At 36.5% G+C, this 15,000-nt stretch overlaps 2 protein-coding genes across 2 annotated transcripts in view; one reads left to right on the top strand and one right to left on the bottom strand.

The window, feature by feature from the left end:
* The window catches only part of LOC138013232 (nucleolar MIF4G domain-containing protein 1-like), a 33,827-nt gene extending 22,388 nt beyond the window's left edge, over nucleotides 1-11,439 (bottom strand). Inside the window, exons 1-8 of the mRNA XM_068860252.1 lie at nucleotides 11,297-11,439; nucleotides 7,359-7,459; nucleotides 6,142-6,267; nucleotides 5,863-6,010; nucleotides 4,130-4,209; nucleotides 3,429-3,853; nucleotides 667-737; nucleotides 1-79 (exon numbers count right to left, since the gene is read on the bottom strand). The exon at nucleotides 1-79 is cut by the window's left edge and continues 50 nt beyond it. Of these exons, the coding sequence (XP_068716353.1) occupies nucleotides 1-79; nucleotides 667-737; nucleotides 3,429-3,853; nucleotides 4,130-4,209; nucleotides 5,863-6,010; nucleotides 6,142-6,267; nucleotides 7,359-7,459; nucleotides 11,297-11,429 (1,163 nt within the window). The 5' untranslated portion in view covers nucleotides 11,430-11,439. The remainder of the gene's footprint in view (nucleotides 80-666; nucleotides 738-3,428; nucleotides 3,854-4,129; nucleotides 4,210-5,862; nucleotides 6,011-6,141; nucleotides 6,268-7,358; nucleotides 7,460-11,296) is intronic.
* A 31-nt stretch (nucleotides 11,440-11,470) lies between these two features.
* LOC138013231 (universal stress protein Slr1101-like) overlaps nucleotides 11,471-15,000 on the top strand; it is a 10,081-nt gene continuing 6,551 nt past the window's right edge. The window contains exon 1 of the mRNA XM_068860251.1: nucleotides 11,471-11,688. Coding sequence (XP_068716352.1) covers nucleotides 11,622-11,688 — 67 coding nt within the window. The 5' untranslated portion in view covers nucleotides 11,471-11,621. The remainder of the gene's footprint in view (nucleotides 11,689-15,000) is intronic.

The following is a 15,000-nucleotide window of genomic DNA, read 5'->3' as shown; positions in this document are numbered from 1 at the left end:
TCCATCAGAAGTTTATCTGGCATCAAAGATATGGAAACACAGGAGTCCAGTATAAGGTCAGTTAAAATCTTGTTCATGTCTGGAGTAAACAAAGAAAACAAATCAATGATAATGCTCTGTTACTCTGGTTAACTAATAAACTAGTAATATTAGTTGACATCTTCAGGGATCAAAAGTCATTTCACAGTTCACAGCTAATGTCACAGTGGAGTCAGCAATGCATTAGTTTGTCACATGAGCATTGGCATGACCTCTCAACTTTTAAATTTAATGTAAGTAGAATCACAAGTCTTAGAGCAATTCCAGCTGCTTGCAAGTCCTGCACCCTGACCACTCTGCTTTATTAGCTCAGTCTTTAATTAAACAGATTGATGAAAGTTAACATGTTTCAGGAATGGAATATCATAATCATCATGGTCATTATTAAAGGTAGCAGTAGAAGTAGTAGTACATTGGCCGAATGCAATAATGGCCGTCAACAAATTATTCTTTCATCTTTGTGTTAATTAGCCTAACTAGCCTCATTCACACACATAAAGTTGAAAGAATTTGAGCTGTAAAACGAGGCTAGTTAGGCTAATTAATGCAAAGACAAAAGAATAATTTGTTGGCTGCCATTTTTGCATGTAGTAAATGTATCTTTGCTCTTTAATATTGACATCATACCATTTCTACTGTTGTGAATGAAAAGGTTTTCTATTTCACTGCTGATTACTGACATGTTTCCCTCACAGACTCTGTGACAAAGGCAAACAGGTAAAACTATCAGTACTTAAGGAAGTAATAATTTTACAATTTGAAAATAGTGTCCTATAATTGTCTTGGTATCCTTGCAAAGATTGGTTGAAAACAAAAATAACTTATAAAAACGTTGCGGTTCAAATTTCTTTCTTGGTTTAAAAAATTTCAAACCACTTCAATTTTGATTTAATTCATTTGTTCCATATCATGATAATGAATGTAATGGTTTAAAAATTTTTGAGCCATGCAAACTCTTTTTGAACAACAACATGCATGTGTAATAAATGTAGTATGCAAACTGTGATTGGATAATTTAGTGGGTCATATTCTTTTGACGCAAGTTTTTCATGTTATTTAGGTGAAACAAACTGTTTGAATCTTGCAAGAAATTATTTTAAAAAGTTAATGAGATTTATTCGTTTTTCAGATCTTCATGCATTTATTTAGTAGTAGAAGTATCATTATTTACTCTTTTTGGAGTAGCTTTTGTAACTATGGTAATATCTGTGAGTATTGAACAGAAAAACTTAAAGAATCCCAAGTGGCCGGAGGCAAACCAGTTGGCTATTTACAAGCGCAGACAGGAAATTATTTTATTTTATTTTAATATTAAAAAGCAAATTGATATTAATACAGCAAATTAGTTACCCACCTACATAATTATTATTATGATATTACAACTAATATTACTAATACTATTACATGTAATAGAGCGGTTTTCAATTGAGTGTCGAAAGTAATTAGATAATTACTTTGGTTTATGATTACTTCACTCAGTGATTGGTTCAAAGTTCTCGCGCCATTTTTTCATCCAATCAGAAGTGAAACCCAAACCAATCGTGGCTCACGCGTGCACATTTTCCCGCGCTTTGTGTCGGCTACGTGTAATTACTTCGAGTTTTGATTGGTTTGCCGGATTGTCTCAGTCCTTTTTGATTGGCCAAAGTAATTACTTTGGTTTTGGTTTTACGACACTCAATTGAAATTCGCTCTATAATACAACTACGGCAATTAACACTAATAATTCAACTACAACTGATATTATTATGACAAACTAGAACTAAATGTTAACAAAACTTAATATAATGTAAAGAACATACTGATTAGTGTTACATGTCACATATAGAAAGTGAATGCATATTAAAACTTTAAATAATTAAGCACTTACGAGAGGCAACACTATCCATTTAGCTTCAAAGAAATCCTTTGTTTTTTACTATGCAGAGTTACATGTATATATTTTTCCGTTTCATATTTTACAGCAATTTTCTTTTTAAATCCACATATCTTTGGAAGAATTTGACTTCTTCTACAATCCCACAAGTACAATTTCCCAATCATAATTAGATAGTATAGCAGCTTAGCAGAAGGGGAGTTTTGTGGTATCATTCCAACTAAAACATCTTGTAACAAAAAAGTCAGATGTTTTCCTTTAAAAATTGGTTCCAGAATACTTCGAAGTCATGCCAGAAATCTATCGAGTGAGGGCAGAGATATAGGAGGTGATGTAGCGTTGCTGGTTCAGATGAACAAAATGAGCACGATTCATTCATTTTAAAGCCAATTTTGTAAAGTTTAGCAATAGTGTAAAGAATACCTTTTATATATCTTTATTTTGTCAAATCGCAATTGCTAAATTAAATGTTTCTATAATAACTACAAAGAGATAAGGAGAGAGCGGGTCTCCCTGTTGTACCCCATGTTCAAGATTAAAGTATTCAGATGAAAGTCTGTTATTTATCACACAGCTTTGTATGTTTGTGTAGAAGGTTTGAACCCAATGGATGCCAGGATAGTGAACCAGGGACTACCTAGAACAATTCAATAAGCGGTCATTTTTGAATAGTTTGAATAGTTTGTACTGCTGTGCTCGGTCTGTACAAAAACGACCGAGGGCCAATATTCCCCAGTATGGCCCTCGCGCTCGGTTAGTAAGAAGTTATTATAATAATAACTATCCTTGTTTTCTCAGTCCACATTCCACACTATGGATCCTTGTTTTTTCCAATTAATATACGGCCCAAGAATGAAATAAATCTACAGAAAAAAACTGGGTCCATAATGTACAGTACAGACCTTGAACCCGGTTAGTAAAAGGTCTGTTACTGTACCTATATTACTGTACATGTACATGTATGACTAATAATAACGACTGAAGAAAGCCCATTATGCATATTCTGGTTATGATTAATTCTCCTTAAAATGCAGCAAATTAGAACTTACCCAAAAACAGTTACTCGCACTTCCCAAGTCACAAGTACAGGTAACAGAGGAAAATCAGTTTGGTTTCTTTTTATCAAAGTGCCTTCATTTCTATGCATTTGGCTTGCAAAAATGTTTTAGAGAAGCTAGCTTCTTGAAATTCAGGTGTAATTTGGGGTTAGTGAGCCACTGTTACATGTACAAGGGCTCCCAGGATTGGTTCAGAAAGCAATGGATACATGAACTATACAAAAGAAACAATGGACCCTAACTCTAAAAACAATAGAGCTGCGTTTTAAAGCCTGATCCAATGAAATTAGAGGTTGTAAAGAGCTGTCTAATACATTTATCTCGTAATTTTTCTCGTAATTACTTGATGAAATACATGTAACCAAAAAGATGAGAAAAAGTGATACACGAAGTAAATAAAATACTCAGAATAACAGTACTACGTACTTAAAACACAAGTCTAGTTTTACCCATACCTGTTTAAAAGACCTTTCACCTGACGTCTGATTCTGTTTAAGTGTTCTCTTTGGACTTCAGATAATTCTTGTTTTCTCAATTGAGGGGCAACATACTTTTGTAAATTTGAGTTTTGATTCTTTACTTGCATATGTTTGTTAGTGCGGTTATTATTTTCATTATCATCATTATCACTTTCACCGCCATCATCATAATCATCATCCATATCAACAACATCAGCTTCATGGTCGTCACTATAACTGGTTTTGTTGTTCCTGTCCACATCATTGTCTTCAAATTCATAATCACTGACGTTATCTGCAGTATTATCATCATTCCCCAATTTATCATCCTCTGTGTCATTACAATCATCATCACTATTTTCGTTTTCACTGCAGCTCTCTTCATTCATGCCTGGCTTCTCTGCTTTGTTATCACTTGGCATCTATTAAAGGCAAGAATCAGTGCAACAAAAAAATTAATGTTAACTGGAATTTAATCATGTATACTTGAGGACAAATACATGTATTACCAATATAATAATGTACATGTACATGCTTTACCAAAAAGTAATAATAATAACAATAATAATAATAATAATAATAATAATAATAATATGACTGTTATTATTATTAGTACTGTACATGTACATGTATTATTACAGTTATAGAAATAAAGTGTTGTTATTGCCTTACTGTACTAAATTAAGGGAGCACTGTACCTTACAAAGTTTCGTGTTAGGTTCCCCTTCACTCTCACTGTCTCTTGATATCATTTGAAAATCACAAACCTCCAGCAAATCTGGTTGGAATTCTTGTTAAGGTCCTCTTTTTCACAGCAACAAGAGGTAAACTCATAGATTACAATATCCACTATGGTAAAGCAAGAAGATCTTTTAGATCTTACAGCTGTGCTTTGAAAATTTATCTTTTTTGTTAGCACTATTATTATAGTTGCAACGTAGTGCACATTCCAAAGCAGTCCTTGTTGATTCACTGATGACTATAAACACAAAATCACCTGGTCAATCTGTGGCACAACAATGACTACACCTGAACTTATTGCACAATCACTTATAGCCAGTGTGAAATCTCAGATTGCACCATCAGTTGTAGCCGTCGTGAAATGTCTGATGACATAATGGTCTTAATTAATCTGGAACTTTCTTCGGATGACGTAATGGCTTTTTATGTATTCAATACTTGCTTTGAATCAAGCGCTTCAATAGCACAAAAGGGCAATATATTTTGTACTAAATAAAGAGTAGAATATTCATAACATTTTAAGTACGTTAACTTTTTAACAGCTTTTGGTGAATAAACACCATAAGTTGCATCATTTGCAGAGCCACTGACTATATGGCCGACTGGAAGTTTGGTTCTGGTCATCCACAAAACTAAAAAACAAACAAACAATGTGCAGAGCAAGAACCGCGCTCAGCCCATGGCCACTTGGGTAATCATACAACTATAAAAATTATTATTATTTGGGTGTGTGTAGTCCTAAAATGGCATGTACAGGTGTAGGCAATTATCAATTTAAAACCTCAATATCACTGCTGCTTACACAGGGCTCAAGACTAATCTTTTAGCTCACTAGCACAGTGGCTAGTAGCAGGTCTGATTTCACTATCCAAAACTGAATTTGCACCAGCCAGTCTGGTCATGTGCAGTTTGAATTCACTCATTTGCATAATGAGAGTGGTGGAGCTCAGACATTTCTTGTTACATCTAAAAGTTATAAGAAGTTTCCACTTTCACAAACACAACTCCTGCTTTCATTAAATATACCGCTTCCGGTATTTTTCTCGGACTGGCTGCCCAATACAAGATACAGTAACTACGTAGTCTGTGGCTAGTTGACTACCTCTTAAGCCCTGTTACATGAGAAAAAACCAGAGCAAAATTTTTCACAACCTGAGAAAGAGACAAGTAATTAAACTGGGTATGATTGTCCTTTACTAGCATTTGTGTCCATCCTTGAAGCATGACCAATTATGTGCAAAGTTTTACTTTTAAAGCATTAACAGTTTGTCTGGTTGACAGTTCTGTCTCATTTTCGAACAATGAAATGTTGGCAGTTATGTTGTGAAATTGACAATGTTTTTGGTGGCGGCATACCAGCATGTTTTGTTCATGTGCTCTCAACCGGACAAACTGTTAATGTTTGGAAAGTAAAGCTTCGCGCAAAATTCGTCTTGCTTCAAGGATGGATGCAAATGGTAGTATAATTCCTGACCTAATTTCACAAATACCAACATGATGCAATTCAACAGTGTCACAGACTTGATCCACAGAGTAGTTTGCCCTATGTTACTGAAATTAATTTAAACGTAATTAATATGTTTAACTTAGCACTTCATCTAAGGATGACCCAACTTCAAGTTACAAAATTAATAGAGTACGTTACCATCTACGAAAAACTCAGGAAAGCTACAGTTAAGAAAAAAGATACAGTCAAGCCCTTCAGAGCTGAATTGACTGGAAAGCTTCTTTTTCTTATCCAGTCTAAGAAGTTTTTCTAGCCTTCTTATCTCTTTGTCTTCATTCTTATTGTCCTCCAAAAGTTTCAGTTTGTAGTTTTCTTGAGACTCAGAAGTTTCCTGTATGTTAAAGTCATTATTCCAGTATTATAAATAATAAAAGTAATAATGATGAAATAATAATGATTTTAGTATTTATTCTGAATAAATAGTTTGCAGCATTTTCTTAATTTTCTAATCTAACAACATGCCTTGGTCCTATTCTGCCGTTTTCTTTTGTTTTTTCCTCCTGAGCTGCCTTTGCTATCACTGACTTTGCTTGATGCAGCAGTGTCATTTGTATTCTGTTTTGCAGGAATGCTTGGTACCTCAGAAACCTGTAAAAAATGGTATTGAATATATTCAGGCTATATTATGGTAATTGTGTTGAACGTTTTTTTTACATGTACATGTACTAGTTGTCAGGGCCGGAAGAAACCACTGATTTTTTTTAATTTAAACAAGACCTTCATTGTACAGCTGTATTCCTTATGATGCCATCAATTTCTAGCACAAATTTAACGTTATTTTTGTCTTTGTAAGGGAAAGGATAAAAAATACAAAATATCCACGGCTAGAATTTTGAACCTTAAATTTTTTCCAGTTCCAAAAACCATAACTTAATCATGACTTGTTACAAGGTATTCCCTGAAGAAGTTAAATTCCAAGGATAAATAATAATAATAATTATTATTATTGCAGAATATTAACCCATTGACTCCTGGGGGTTCCCCATTGACGAGTAAAATCATCTGGCATTAGACAAAGTAAAACACTAAGTCTGGCCGGTTTAGGCCAGTTTAGTGGTCAAATTAACTTAGTTCAAATTTTCCCATTCTATATAGTTTTATACCTAGCAGACTATGTACTCTGCACGAGTTGGCTGAGTGTGATGATTATACAACTGCACATATTGAGTCTCAGTCTTTGCACAAGACAACTACCATATACATGTCAAATCTCCACATGTACATGTACATTTTAAAGTGCTTTGAATAATAATGGAAATGGAAATGGAAATTGTTTACCCATGGAACACCTTAAGAGTGCTCAGGAGCTCGTTCAACATGTGTCCATGCATTCCAGATCGAATTGGAATTTGACAGCGTTGGTTTTTTTTTTAGGAGAGGGGAAAACGAGAGTACCCGGAGAAAAACCTCTCAGAGCAAGCAGAGAACCAACAACAAACTCAACCTACATATGCCGCCGGGACCGGGAATTGAACCTGGGCCACATTGGTGAGAGGCAAGTGTTCTCACCACTGCACCATCCCTGCTATATCATTATCATAAGTCAAATAAGGCACTACCCTTTGAAAAGACACTGCATTAATTTTAGCATTTCCAAAAATAACCACCATCTTGCTCTATAACAAAAAAATGAAAATTTGTATGAAGTTTTAATACAATAATTATTATTATGCACAGACCTGTCCCCTCTTCTTGGAGAAGAAAGTAGCTCTTTTTGCTTTCTTTTGAATTCTGGACTGCTTTCTTAGATCTCTCCTGCTGGGAGTTTTCTTCTTCTTCCCTTAAAAAGACATTTTTCATTAATTAACTAATATGACCCAATATGGCCCAGTTTTTGTGTTTAAGAATTTAGGATTCCTCATACGATAGTGAATTTAAAGTCTGATAAATGAATGAAGTTGACTTGGACATTATATTACTGGAAAACAGTCAGTTTGCTCCTGTAGACAGAGCAAGTGAAAGAGAATACATTACGAACTACATAACAGTAGCCCCTGCGAGAAGGACTCGTGCAAGAGTTAAAAGTTTGTCTTTGTCACCATCGATAACATACATAATTCCGCATCAGGATTGATAGGCTTGGACACTGTGAATTCTAAATCCCATGGCTTTTGCATGACTTTTGAAGAATCCTGGCACTGAGAGACTCCACAAATGCAAACACCCAGGCTTAACTGAGGTGTACACAAAATTATACTGGTCAATTCTGATGTTCACTTAACAAGTTCCTCTCTAATTTTTTAGTTACTGAACACTAAAACTGTTAGTGGAACCTTAATGCAACATCCATAAAACAGAAACCAACACAAGAAATCATTTTGCCCACCAAATGAAAGAAATAAAAGAAGAAGAAAAACCCTGCAAGAATTTTTGATGATGTCAGTGCAAATCCAGTTTCCCCTCTTCTCAAAAAGAAACCTGTGATTTGATATGTTTTGATAATGGCCCAAATTACTGCATCAGTGCTAAATACCAGTTTGACACCTTCATAAAGATTATTAGTAATTATTATTATTGTTAATATTATTATTATTATTATTATTATTATTATCATCATCATTATCATTATTATTATTATTATTTGTGCTATGGTCTGCTTTATTAAATAGCTACATCGTAGAATTTGATGACACAACCAGTTGCTGTGTCTAAAGTTGTATCACTACTGTTCAGTGCATCGCAAGTTACTAATTTACACTTAGTAACCTTACAGGTTAGCTCATTACAGAATACAGGGCCACATTCAAGACCAGTGGAAATACTGGCTCATTTGGATCAGCACTGGATGAAAGAACAAGTCATATAAATATTATAATATAAATATTGTGGTCTGTTTTACTGGTCTCTACATGTAGATATGGTCCTGAATTCTCACCATGTAGCCCAGGTGTAGCCCACCTTAAGATTTCAGTTCGCAGGGAAGAAATTTTGAAGAACCCCTCGTGAATTCCACTACAATAACTTTATCGTTAAAGTGGTACCATGATCAAAATATCAAAAAAAATTTTTCTTTGTATTTCAAAACTACCGGTATGTCAACTGAACACTAAGTGACCCAAGTTTTAAGCCTTAATTTCAGAAAGACAATTACTTTAATATTCGAACTGCAATTTTCCTATTTAAAGTGCTACTATGATCAAAAAATTCACTTCCCTTTTTCCTTCAGATTTTGAAAGCCTGTTTGAGCTTCGAATTTTATCCAAAGCCTGGTTTTTCTTGGTGCAAGTTTAGGATTTCACGGCCCACCATTATTCACGTTCAAGATTGACCAATTGGACCTCAGAGCGTTGGATCAAGCAAAAGATGACGTCAAAGACTCACTGGCTTAAAATTGAAGCATGTAAATGCAGCTTATTATACATACAAAACACGAGTTAAAAGTCTGAAAGCTTGACATTCCTGTGCTGCACACGCATTGCACACGCGTTGCATTTTAAAACTAGTGAGTCTTTGACGTCATCTTATCCTCGATCCAGCTCTCTCAAGATTTTAAAGTTAGTAATGGCAGACCATTAAATAAGAAAATTCCAGTCAAAATAAACAGGTTTCTTTTTTAAATGAAGGCTTAAAACGTTGCTCACTTAGTGTTCAGTTAACATAGTTTTGAGATACAAAGAAAAAGTAGAATTGATTTTTGGTCATAGTAGCACTTTATGGTCCACCATTACTAACTTTAAAATCTTGAGAGAGCTGGATGAAGGAGAAAATGATGTCAAAGACTCACTACATGTAGTTTCAGAATGCAATGACTGAATTAATATGCAGCACAGGAGTTTCGGGCTTTCAGATTTTTAAACTCGTGTTTTGCATAAATATTAAACTGACATTTACATGCTGAAATTTTAAGCTATTGAGTGAATAATTAATGATGTCATTTTTCCCAAGATCCAACGCTCAGAGGTCCAGTCGGACAAATTTGAATGCAAGTAATGGCGGACTGTGAATTCCAAAACTAAACACTCAACTAAAAACTCAACTAAACAACTAAACTAAACTATCATAATTAAGTAAAGTATGATCGTCCGGGGGAGTGTAGTCCTGAGAGGGACTGTTTGAGATGACATTGATTGACGTTTCGACAACCTGAGCAGAAGTTATCTTCAGAGTCAATTGATTTGTGTAACACCAGTAGATGGTATAAATTCTCTGGCCATTGATGTAATTGGTTAACTAAGTCAACTGTCAGCCGATGTCTACAACTTCCTGACCCTACAAACGCCTCATCAACAACATCAACAGACAAACAACACACTGATTTACTCTATCACAGTACTACCCTCAGTATTCTACGATACACACACAGACGTTATACCTATAGACGGATCGAAACGCACCAATCACTGTTTAGTCTTCCCAGCCAATTACATGTAGGCTCAAGTGAAAGTCGACCAATAACATCACAAATAAGTTGGCCAATGACATCTATGACCGGAGTTCTTATAGTATCTGACGTTACACAAATCACTTTACTCTGAAGATGACTTCTACTCAGGTTGTCGAAACGTCAGTCAATGTCATCTCAAACAGTCCTTCTCAGGACTACACTCACCTGGACGATCGTACCTTACTTAATTACGATAGGACTCCTGGGTTCAAACCATTTACGATAATGCATCTATCAATGTTAAGCCCGAGGGGGGCACCCAGGGCATATGTGGGACATTTGAACTCTATTGCTTTCCCCACCCTCAGGAATTTGACTAGGAATCTGGGTCCCAGGGTGGGGATGTTTGCTTTTTTTGTGCAAAGGAATGGGACCAAGTCACATCGTCCCATTGTGCTCGTCTGTGCGCTGGCCATCTTGGAATTTAAGTAGCGCAGGTAAAGCCCTGAAACAGCTGTTTTCAATAGAGGTAAGCACTTGTTTTCATATTTATAAAATATACACAACAACTACTTTGAACTTAAGGGAAATTACTTCCCCAAGGTGAGGATATTTTATCTGATTTGACCAAAAATTCTTCTGAAAAGTCAAATGCCCCACATATGCCTGGGGTCCCCCCCTTGGGATTAACATTGATAGATGCATAAACTAAACTAAACACTCGACTAAAAAGTCTTTGGATAAAAACCAAAGCTCAACATTTTGCCAGGCAGGTGTTAAGCAAACACACTTTCAAAATCTGAAGAAAAAAAGGAAGTGACTGTGATTTTTTTATCAATTTAAATAGACCAATTTCGATATATTAAAATTCAGTCCTAAACAAAAGACATCATCTCGAGGCTCTGGGGAATAAATATAAGGATTTGTATGAGTTTATTCCCCAGAGCCTAGAGATGATGCCTTTTGTTTAGGACTGAATTTTAATATATCGAAAGTGGTCTATTGCTGCAATACTGTGACCTTGATGATGATCATAGTCGAATGGGTTCCACGCTGGACGACCCAAGTTGAGTCTCGTTTTCGCGCTTAATAAACTTTATGATGCTCAAGAGAAATCATTCATAAGATAAATTAGTTTCCTTTTCAAGATGTGTGCGCAAATGAACTATAGTGATGGCGAATCACCTTGTTTGCGAAACGACAACAATTGAAATTTCTTCAAACAAACGTAGCTCCACGTGCCACACTCAAACTCGCTCAAATCAAGGTAATTTATGTCGATCACATGCCTACCTATTGCTCTCACAAAGACCCTGTCATCCAAATCCTGACCAACTGGAACCTTGAGGAAATGTCCTTTGGCTCGAATATGAAAAAATTCATCTGTTTCTTTTCCTTTCCTCTTTGGTGCTCGACGGTCAGCCATTTTGTTAAGTTGGATGCGCGAGGGCTGGTGCTGACGGGTCCAGTTCTTTGTACCTCCAATCCTCCAACCTCGCGTGACGAACGAAAAATTCTGTTACTTTACAAGAACCACAGAAGATTCGTTCTTTGTCGTTTTTGTCTGACGAACGGCTTACAATCAAGTAGCTTCGTCACCAGTACCAGAATTACTGCCATGTCTCAAACATACTTGGTCTTACTTCCTGTTGATGGCAGTAAACACAGCGACAGAGCCTTCGACTGTAAGTATTGCTGTGTTTCATGCAATTACAACATATTGTGCTCCGGGAATTGCGACATCACTTACAACACATTCACTTACACCCATCGCCCAATAAAAGTAACGCCATGGTGCGAATCATCGCAAAAAATTTCTTTTCCGTCAAGGCTCTCCGTTTTTAGCGAATTGCTTGACTATTATTATCCTATAAAAATAAAAATTGTGGACTTTCAATGATGAATACAAATGAAAGTACGTCTTGGAAATGGTAGTCATAGCACTTGCGCTAAACTCTTAGTCTGAGTACTGTATGCAAAAACAATTCGTTGTGCTGACCTCTTGAGGGGTTTGGAAACATTTCATAGGAAGACTTGGTATCTTGGTGCTGCTGTTTTATGCTTTGTTTCAACCTGCAAATTCTCAGTAGCAAGAGCTATGTCATTAACATTATACTCCCTTTATTCTCTTTAACATTTTTTGTAATAAAGAATATCTTTTCCGTTTAGCTGCGATTTTCTTTATTTTATGGGACACCTGTTACTGTTTTCGAATTCACCAAGCGTTCGGACTCTGGCATAAATAAATCATAAGAAATTGAAAACTAATGCCGGTAGAAGCGACTAGATAAAATAGAAAACGCGATAGTTTGCACGATCTTCTCCGAGTGGATGGCTCCCCATATTGATTATTCAAGTCTGACAAAACGTCGACGGCTTTTGCATCACGAGATAGTCGAGATAAATGTGCATGAACAATCTAAATATTTATACACACTGAACAAGCTACTGGACCACCCCATCGCATGCTTGATTACAGCTATATAAGGTATGATCTTGTTGCCAAAGGAATATCCTTTAACCGAAAGATTATTGGCACAGTAAGGCTAAGGTAATGGATAAAGCGCGCGAAATATTCTGGACTCGACTTCCGGTTTTTCTGTTGACGTCCTCAGCCCTCAGACGGTCACTTCAAAATTGACCCACGGATGGAAATCATAAGTGAAACATTTCGTAAGCCAGGACAGTGGTCTCTCGCAAATTTCTAAAACGAATCAACGCCTCTAGTGGTGAAAAGGTACCTAGCAATGTAAATAAAGAAATATTACCATTTTGGCAACTTCACTCTGTTTCCGGACGGTAATTTTTTTTCATTTTTTTTGCAAATTCTGTTGGTGAAAAAAATATTGCAGACATATATAAAAAAATTGATTTTTCTGTAAAACTGGCCTACAGATTTTGTTGAATTTTAAATATTTTAGAGATTGTTTCTAACATTATCTGGTAACGCTGTATGGGAAGATTTCACCGTCCCGTTTTTTTAAAAAAAGACGACACAATCCCAGCTTGCGGACATCTCGCTATTACGGACACCCCGCTATTAGGGCTCCAGTTAAACTAGCTCTGCTAAATAATTGGATGCCCCTGGATAAATATTGAATTAAATAAAAAATAAATAAATAAAATTACGGAAAGCAGCTAAATCCACGGCGAAAGTTACAGACGTTTGACTGAAATAAACTCCCGCTATTACGGACTCTCGCTATTACGGACTTACGGACACTTATTCGATCCAACGTCACAATTTTATTGCTTTCTCTCTCGTTATAGTATATGGTAATTTAAGGCTCAAATAAATGCCCTATATCGTTGCCACGGTAACGCGATGCAAAGCCTCAGAATTTAGCTCGTCATCGCTTCTCACTCGTCATTTCGTTTATCTAATCAAATAAAGAACATTACTTGGCTGTCTTTTTGTGCTGTTTACATCGTTCGCACGCGCCCTGAAGGACAGGTCCGTAGTGCCAATAGGCCCGCAGTGCGTGCATAAATCACTAAAATAAACAGGTCTGTTGGAAGCGTGCTTGAGTTTCAACAAAACAAGTGCCAAAATTGGCAAAAATTTGTGACACTGATGAATAATAAATCAGCTGCTATTTGTAAAAGGATGGAATTACCTGTTGATAAATAACCTTGTCTAGGAGAGCAAATTTTTGACTGCAGAAACAATGGTCAACCTCAAAGTTAGGCGATTGTGATCTTTGTGTTGAATTCGCACATTTCTTGTCAAACTTCATAACACTTGAAACGAAAAAAAACCAAACTAACAAAAACAAAAACCCAGTGTCTTGCCATCATTTTAACACAGATGTATCCTTTGTTTCGCGATTTTACGATTTACTTGTGCACCCAAAGGTACAATAGTAAAATTGAACGTATCAAAAGTCTCTCAAAATGTTTTTCGCTGATGGTAATTTTTCATATTCGTGGTTGAAAATTTTTGTTGTTTTTATGTCGCAAATGTTGTTGCTGATGGCAAAATATTTCATTCTCGATCGACACTTCCTTCTGCTCTCCCTAAAAACTGTGTATCAATATTTACTTTTTCATCAATATTTGTTTTGTATAAAGCGGGCTAACAAAATTTTTAGCTTACTTACTTCGCATTTTTGAGCGTTAAATTTTCGGTCCTATGTTTCTGACGCAGCAAGTCGTACATTTTGAGTTCTCCCATCCCGATACTAACCCCGCCGGACAGCACTTAACTTCAGTAAACTAAAAGCTGTCAGAAGCTCAGAGCACAGGCTTGAAGTTATAAGGGAACTTGAAAATGATCGTCATGTCACCCTCGAAGCCATTGTATCTCGATTCCCTGTTATTTAGCCTGTGTACAGCCGCCCGCTCTTCCTCCCTTTTTTTTTCGGAGAGCGAGCGGCTCTACACTGGCTACTTTTATTTTCTTCGATCTTCCCGGGTTTAGTGTTTTACTAGTAACCACATGCCTTCTCAGGGCACGGTTTCTAACACGGCATTATAATGATATAGGTTACCAAAACAATGAAGTGTACTATTAGAGCTACATATTACGCAAAGACAACTTGAATCCGGAAAAATCCGAGCCCCAGATGGGATTCGAACCCACGACCCTCCGTGATCTAGTACGGATGCTCTAACTCTGTGGCTGCGTGATGCAGCTCGAGTCAAATACCCACATTTCACCCTTGCTCACCATAGACTCTCCAGTAGCTCAGTGGTGGTTAGAGCATTCGACTAGATCACGGAGGGTCGTGGGTTCGAATCCCAGCTGAGGCTCGGATTTTTCCGAGTTTCCAGTGGGTTCTATTGTCACCATTTCATTTACTGTGTATATCCTTCTCTCTTTTGCTCACTTGGGTGGTTGGTTTGCCGCATCGTAGATATGCTTTAATGTGACTGCGTGATGCAGTTATGAGCTATGCTGCCGTTATTTGACTCTGTAGCTGCGTGATGCAGCTCGAGTCAAAACCCACATTTCGACCTTGCTCACCATAGAGTCTCCAGTAGCTCAGTGGTTAGAG

Source organism: Montipora foliosa, chromosome 8 (assembly GCF_036669935.1).
Source record: "Montipora foliosa isolate CH-2021 chromosome 8, ASM3666993v2, whole genome shotgun sequence".
In the NCBI taxonomy this organism is placed as follows: domain Eukaryota; kingdom Metazoa; phylum Cnidaria; class Anthozoa; order Scleractinia; family Acroporidae; genus Montipora; species Montipora foliosa.
This window is presented reverse-complemented; position numbering and strand designations above follow the sequence as displayed.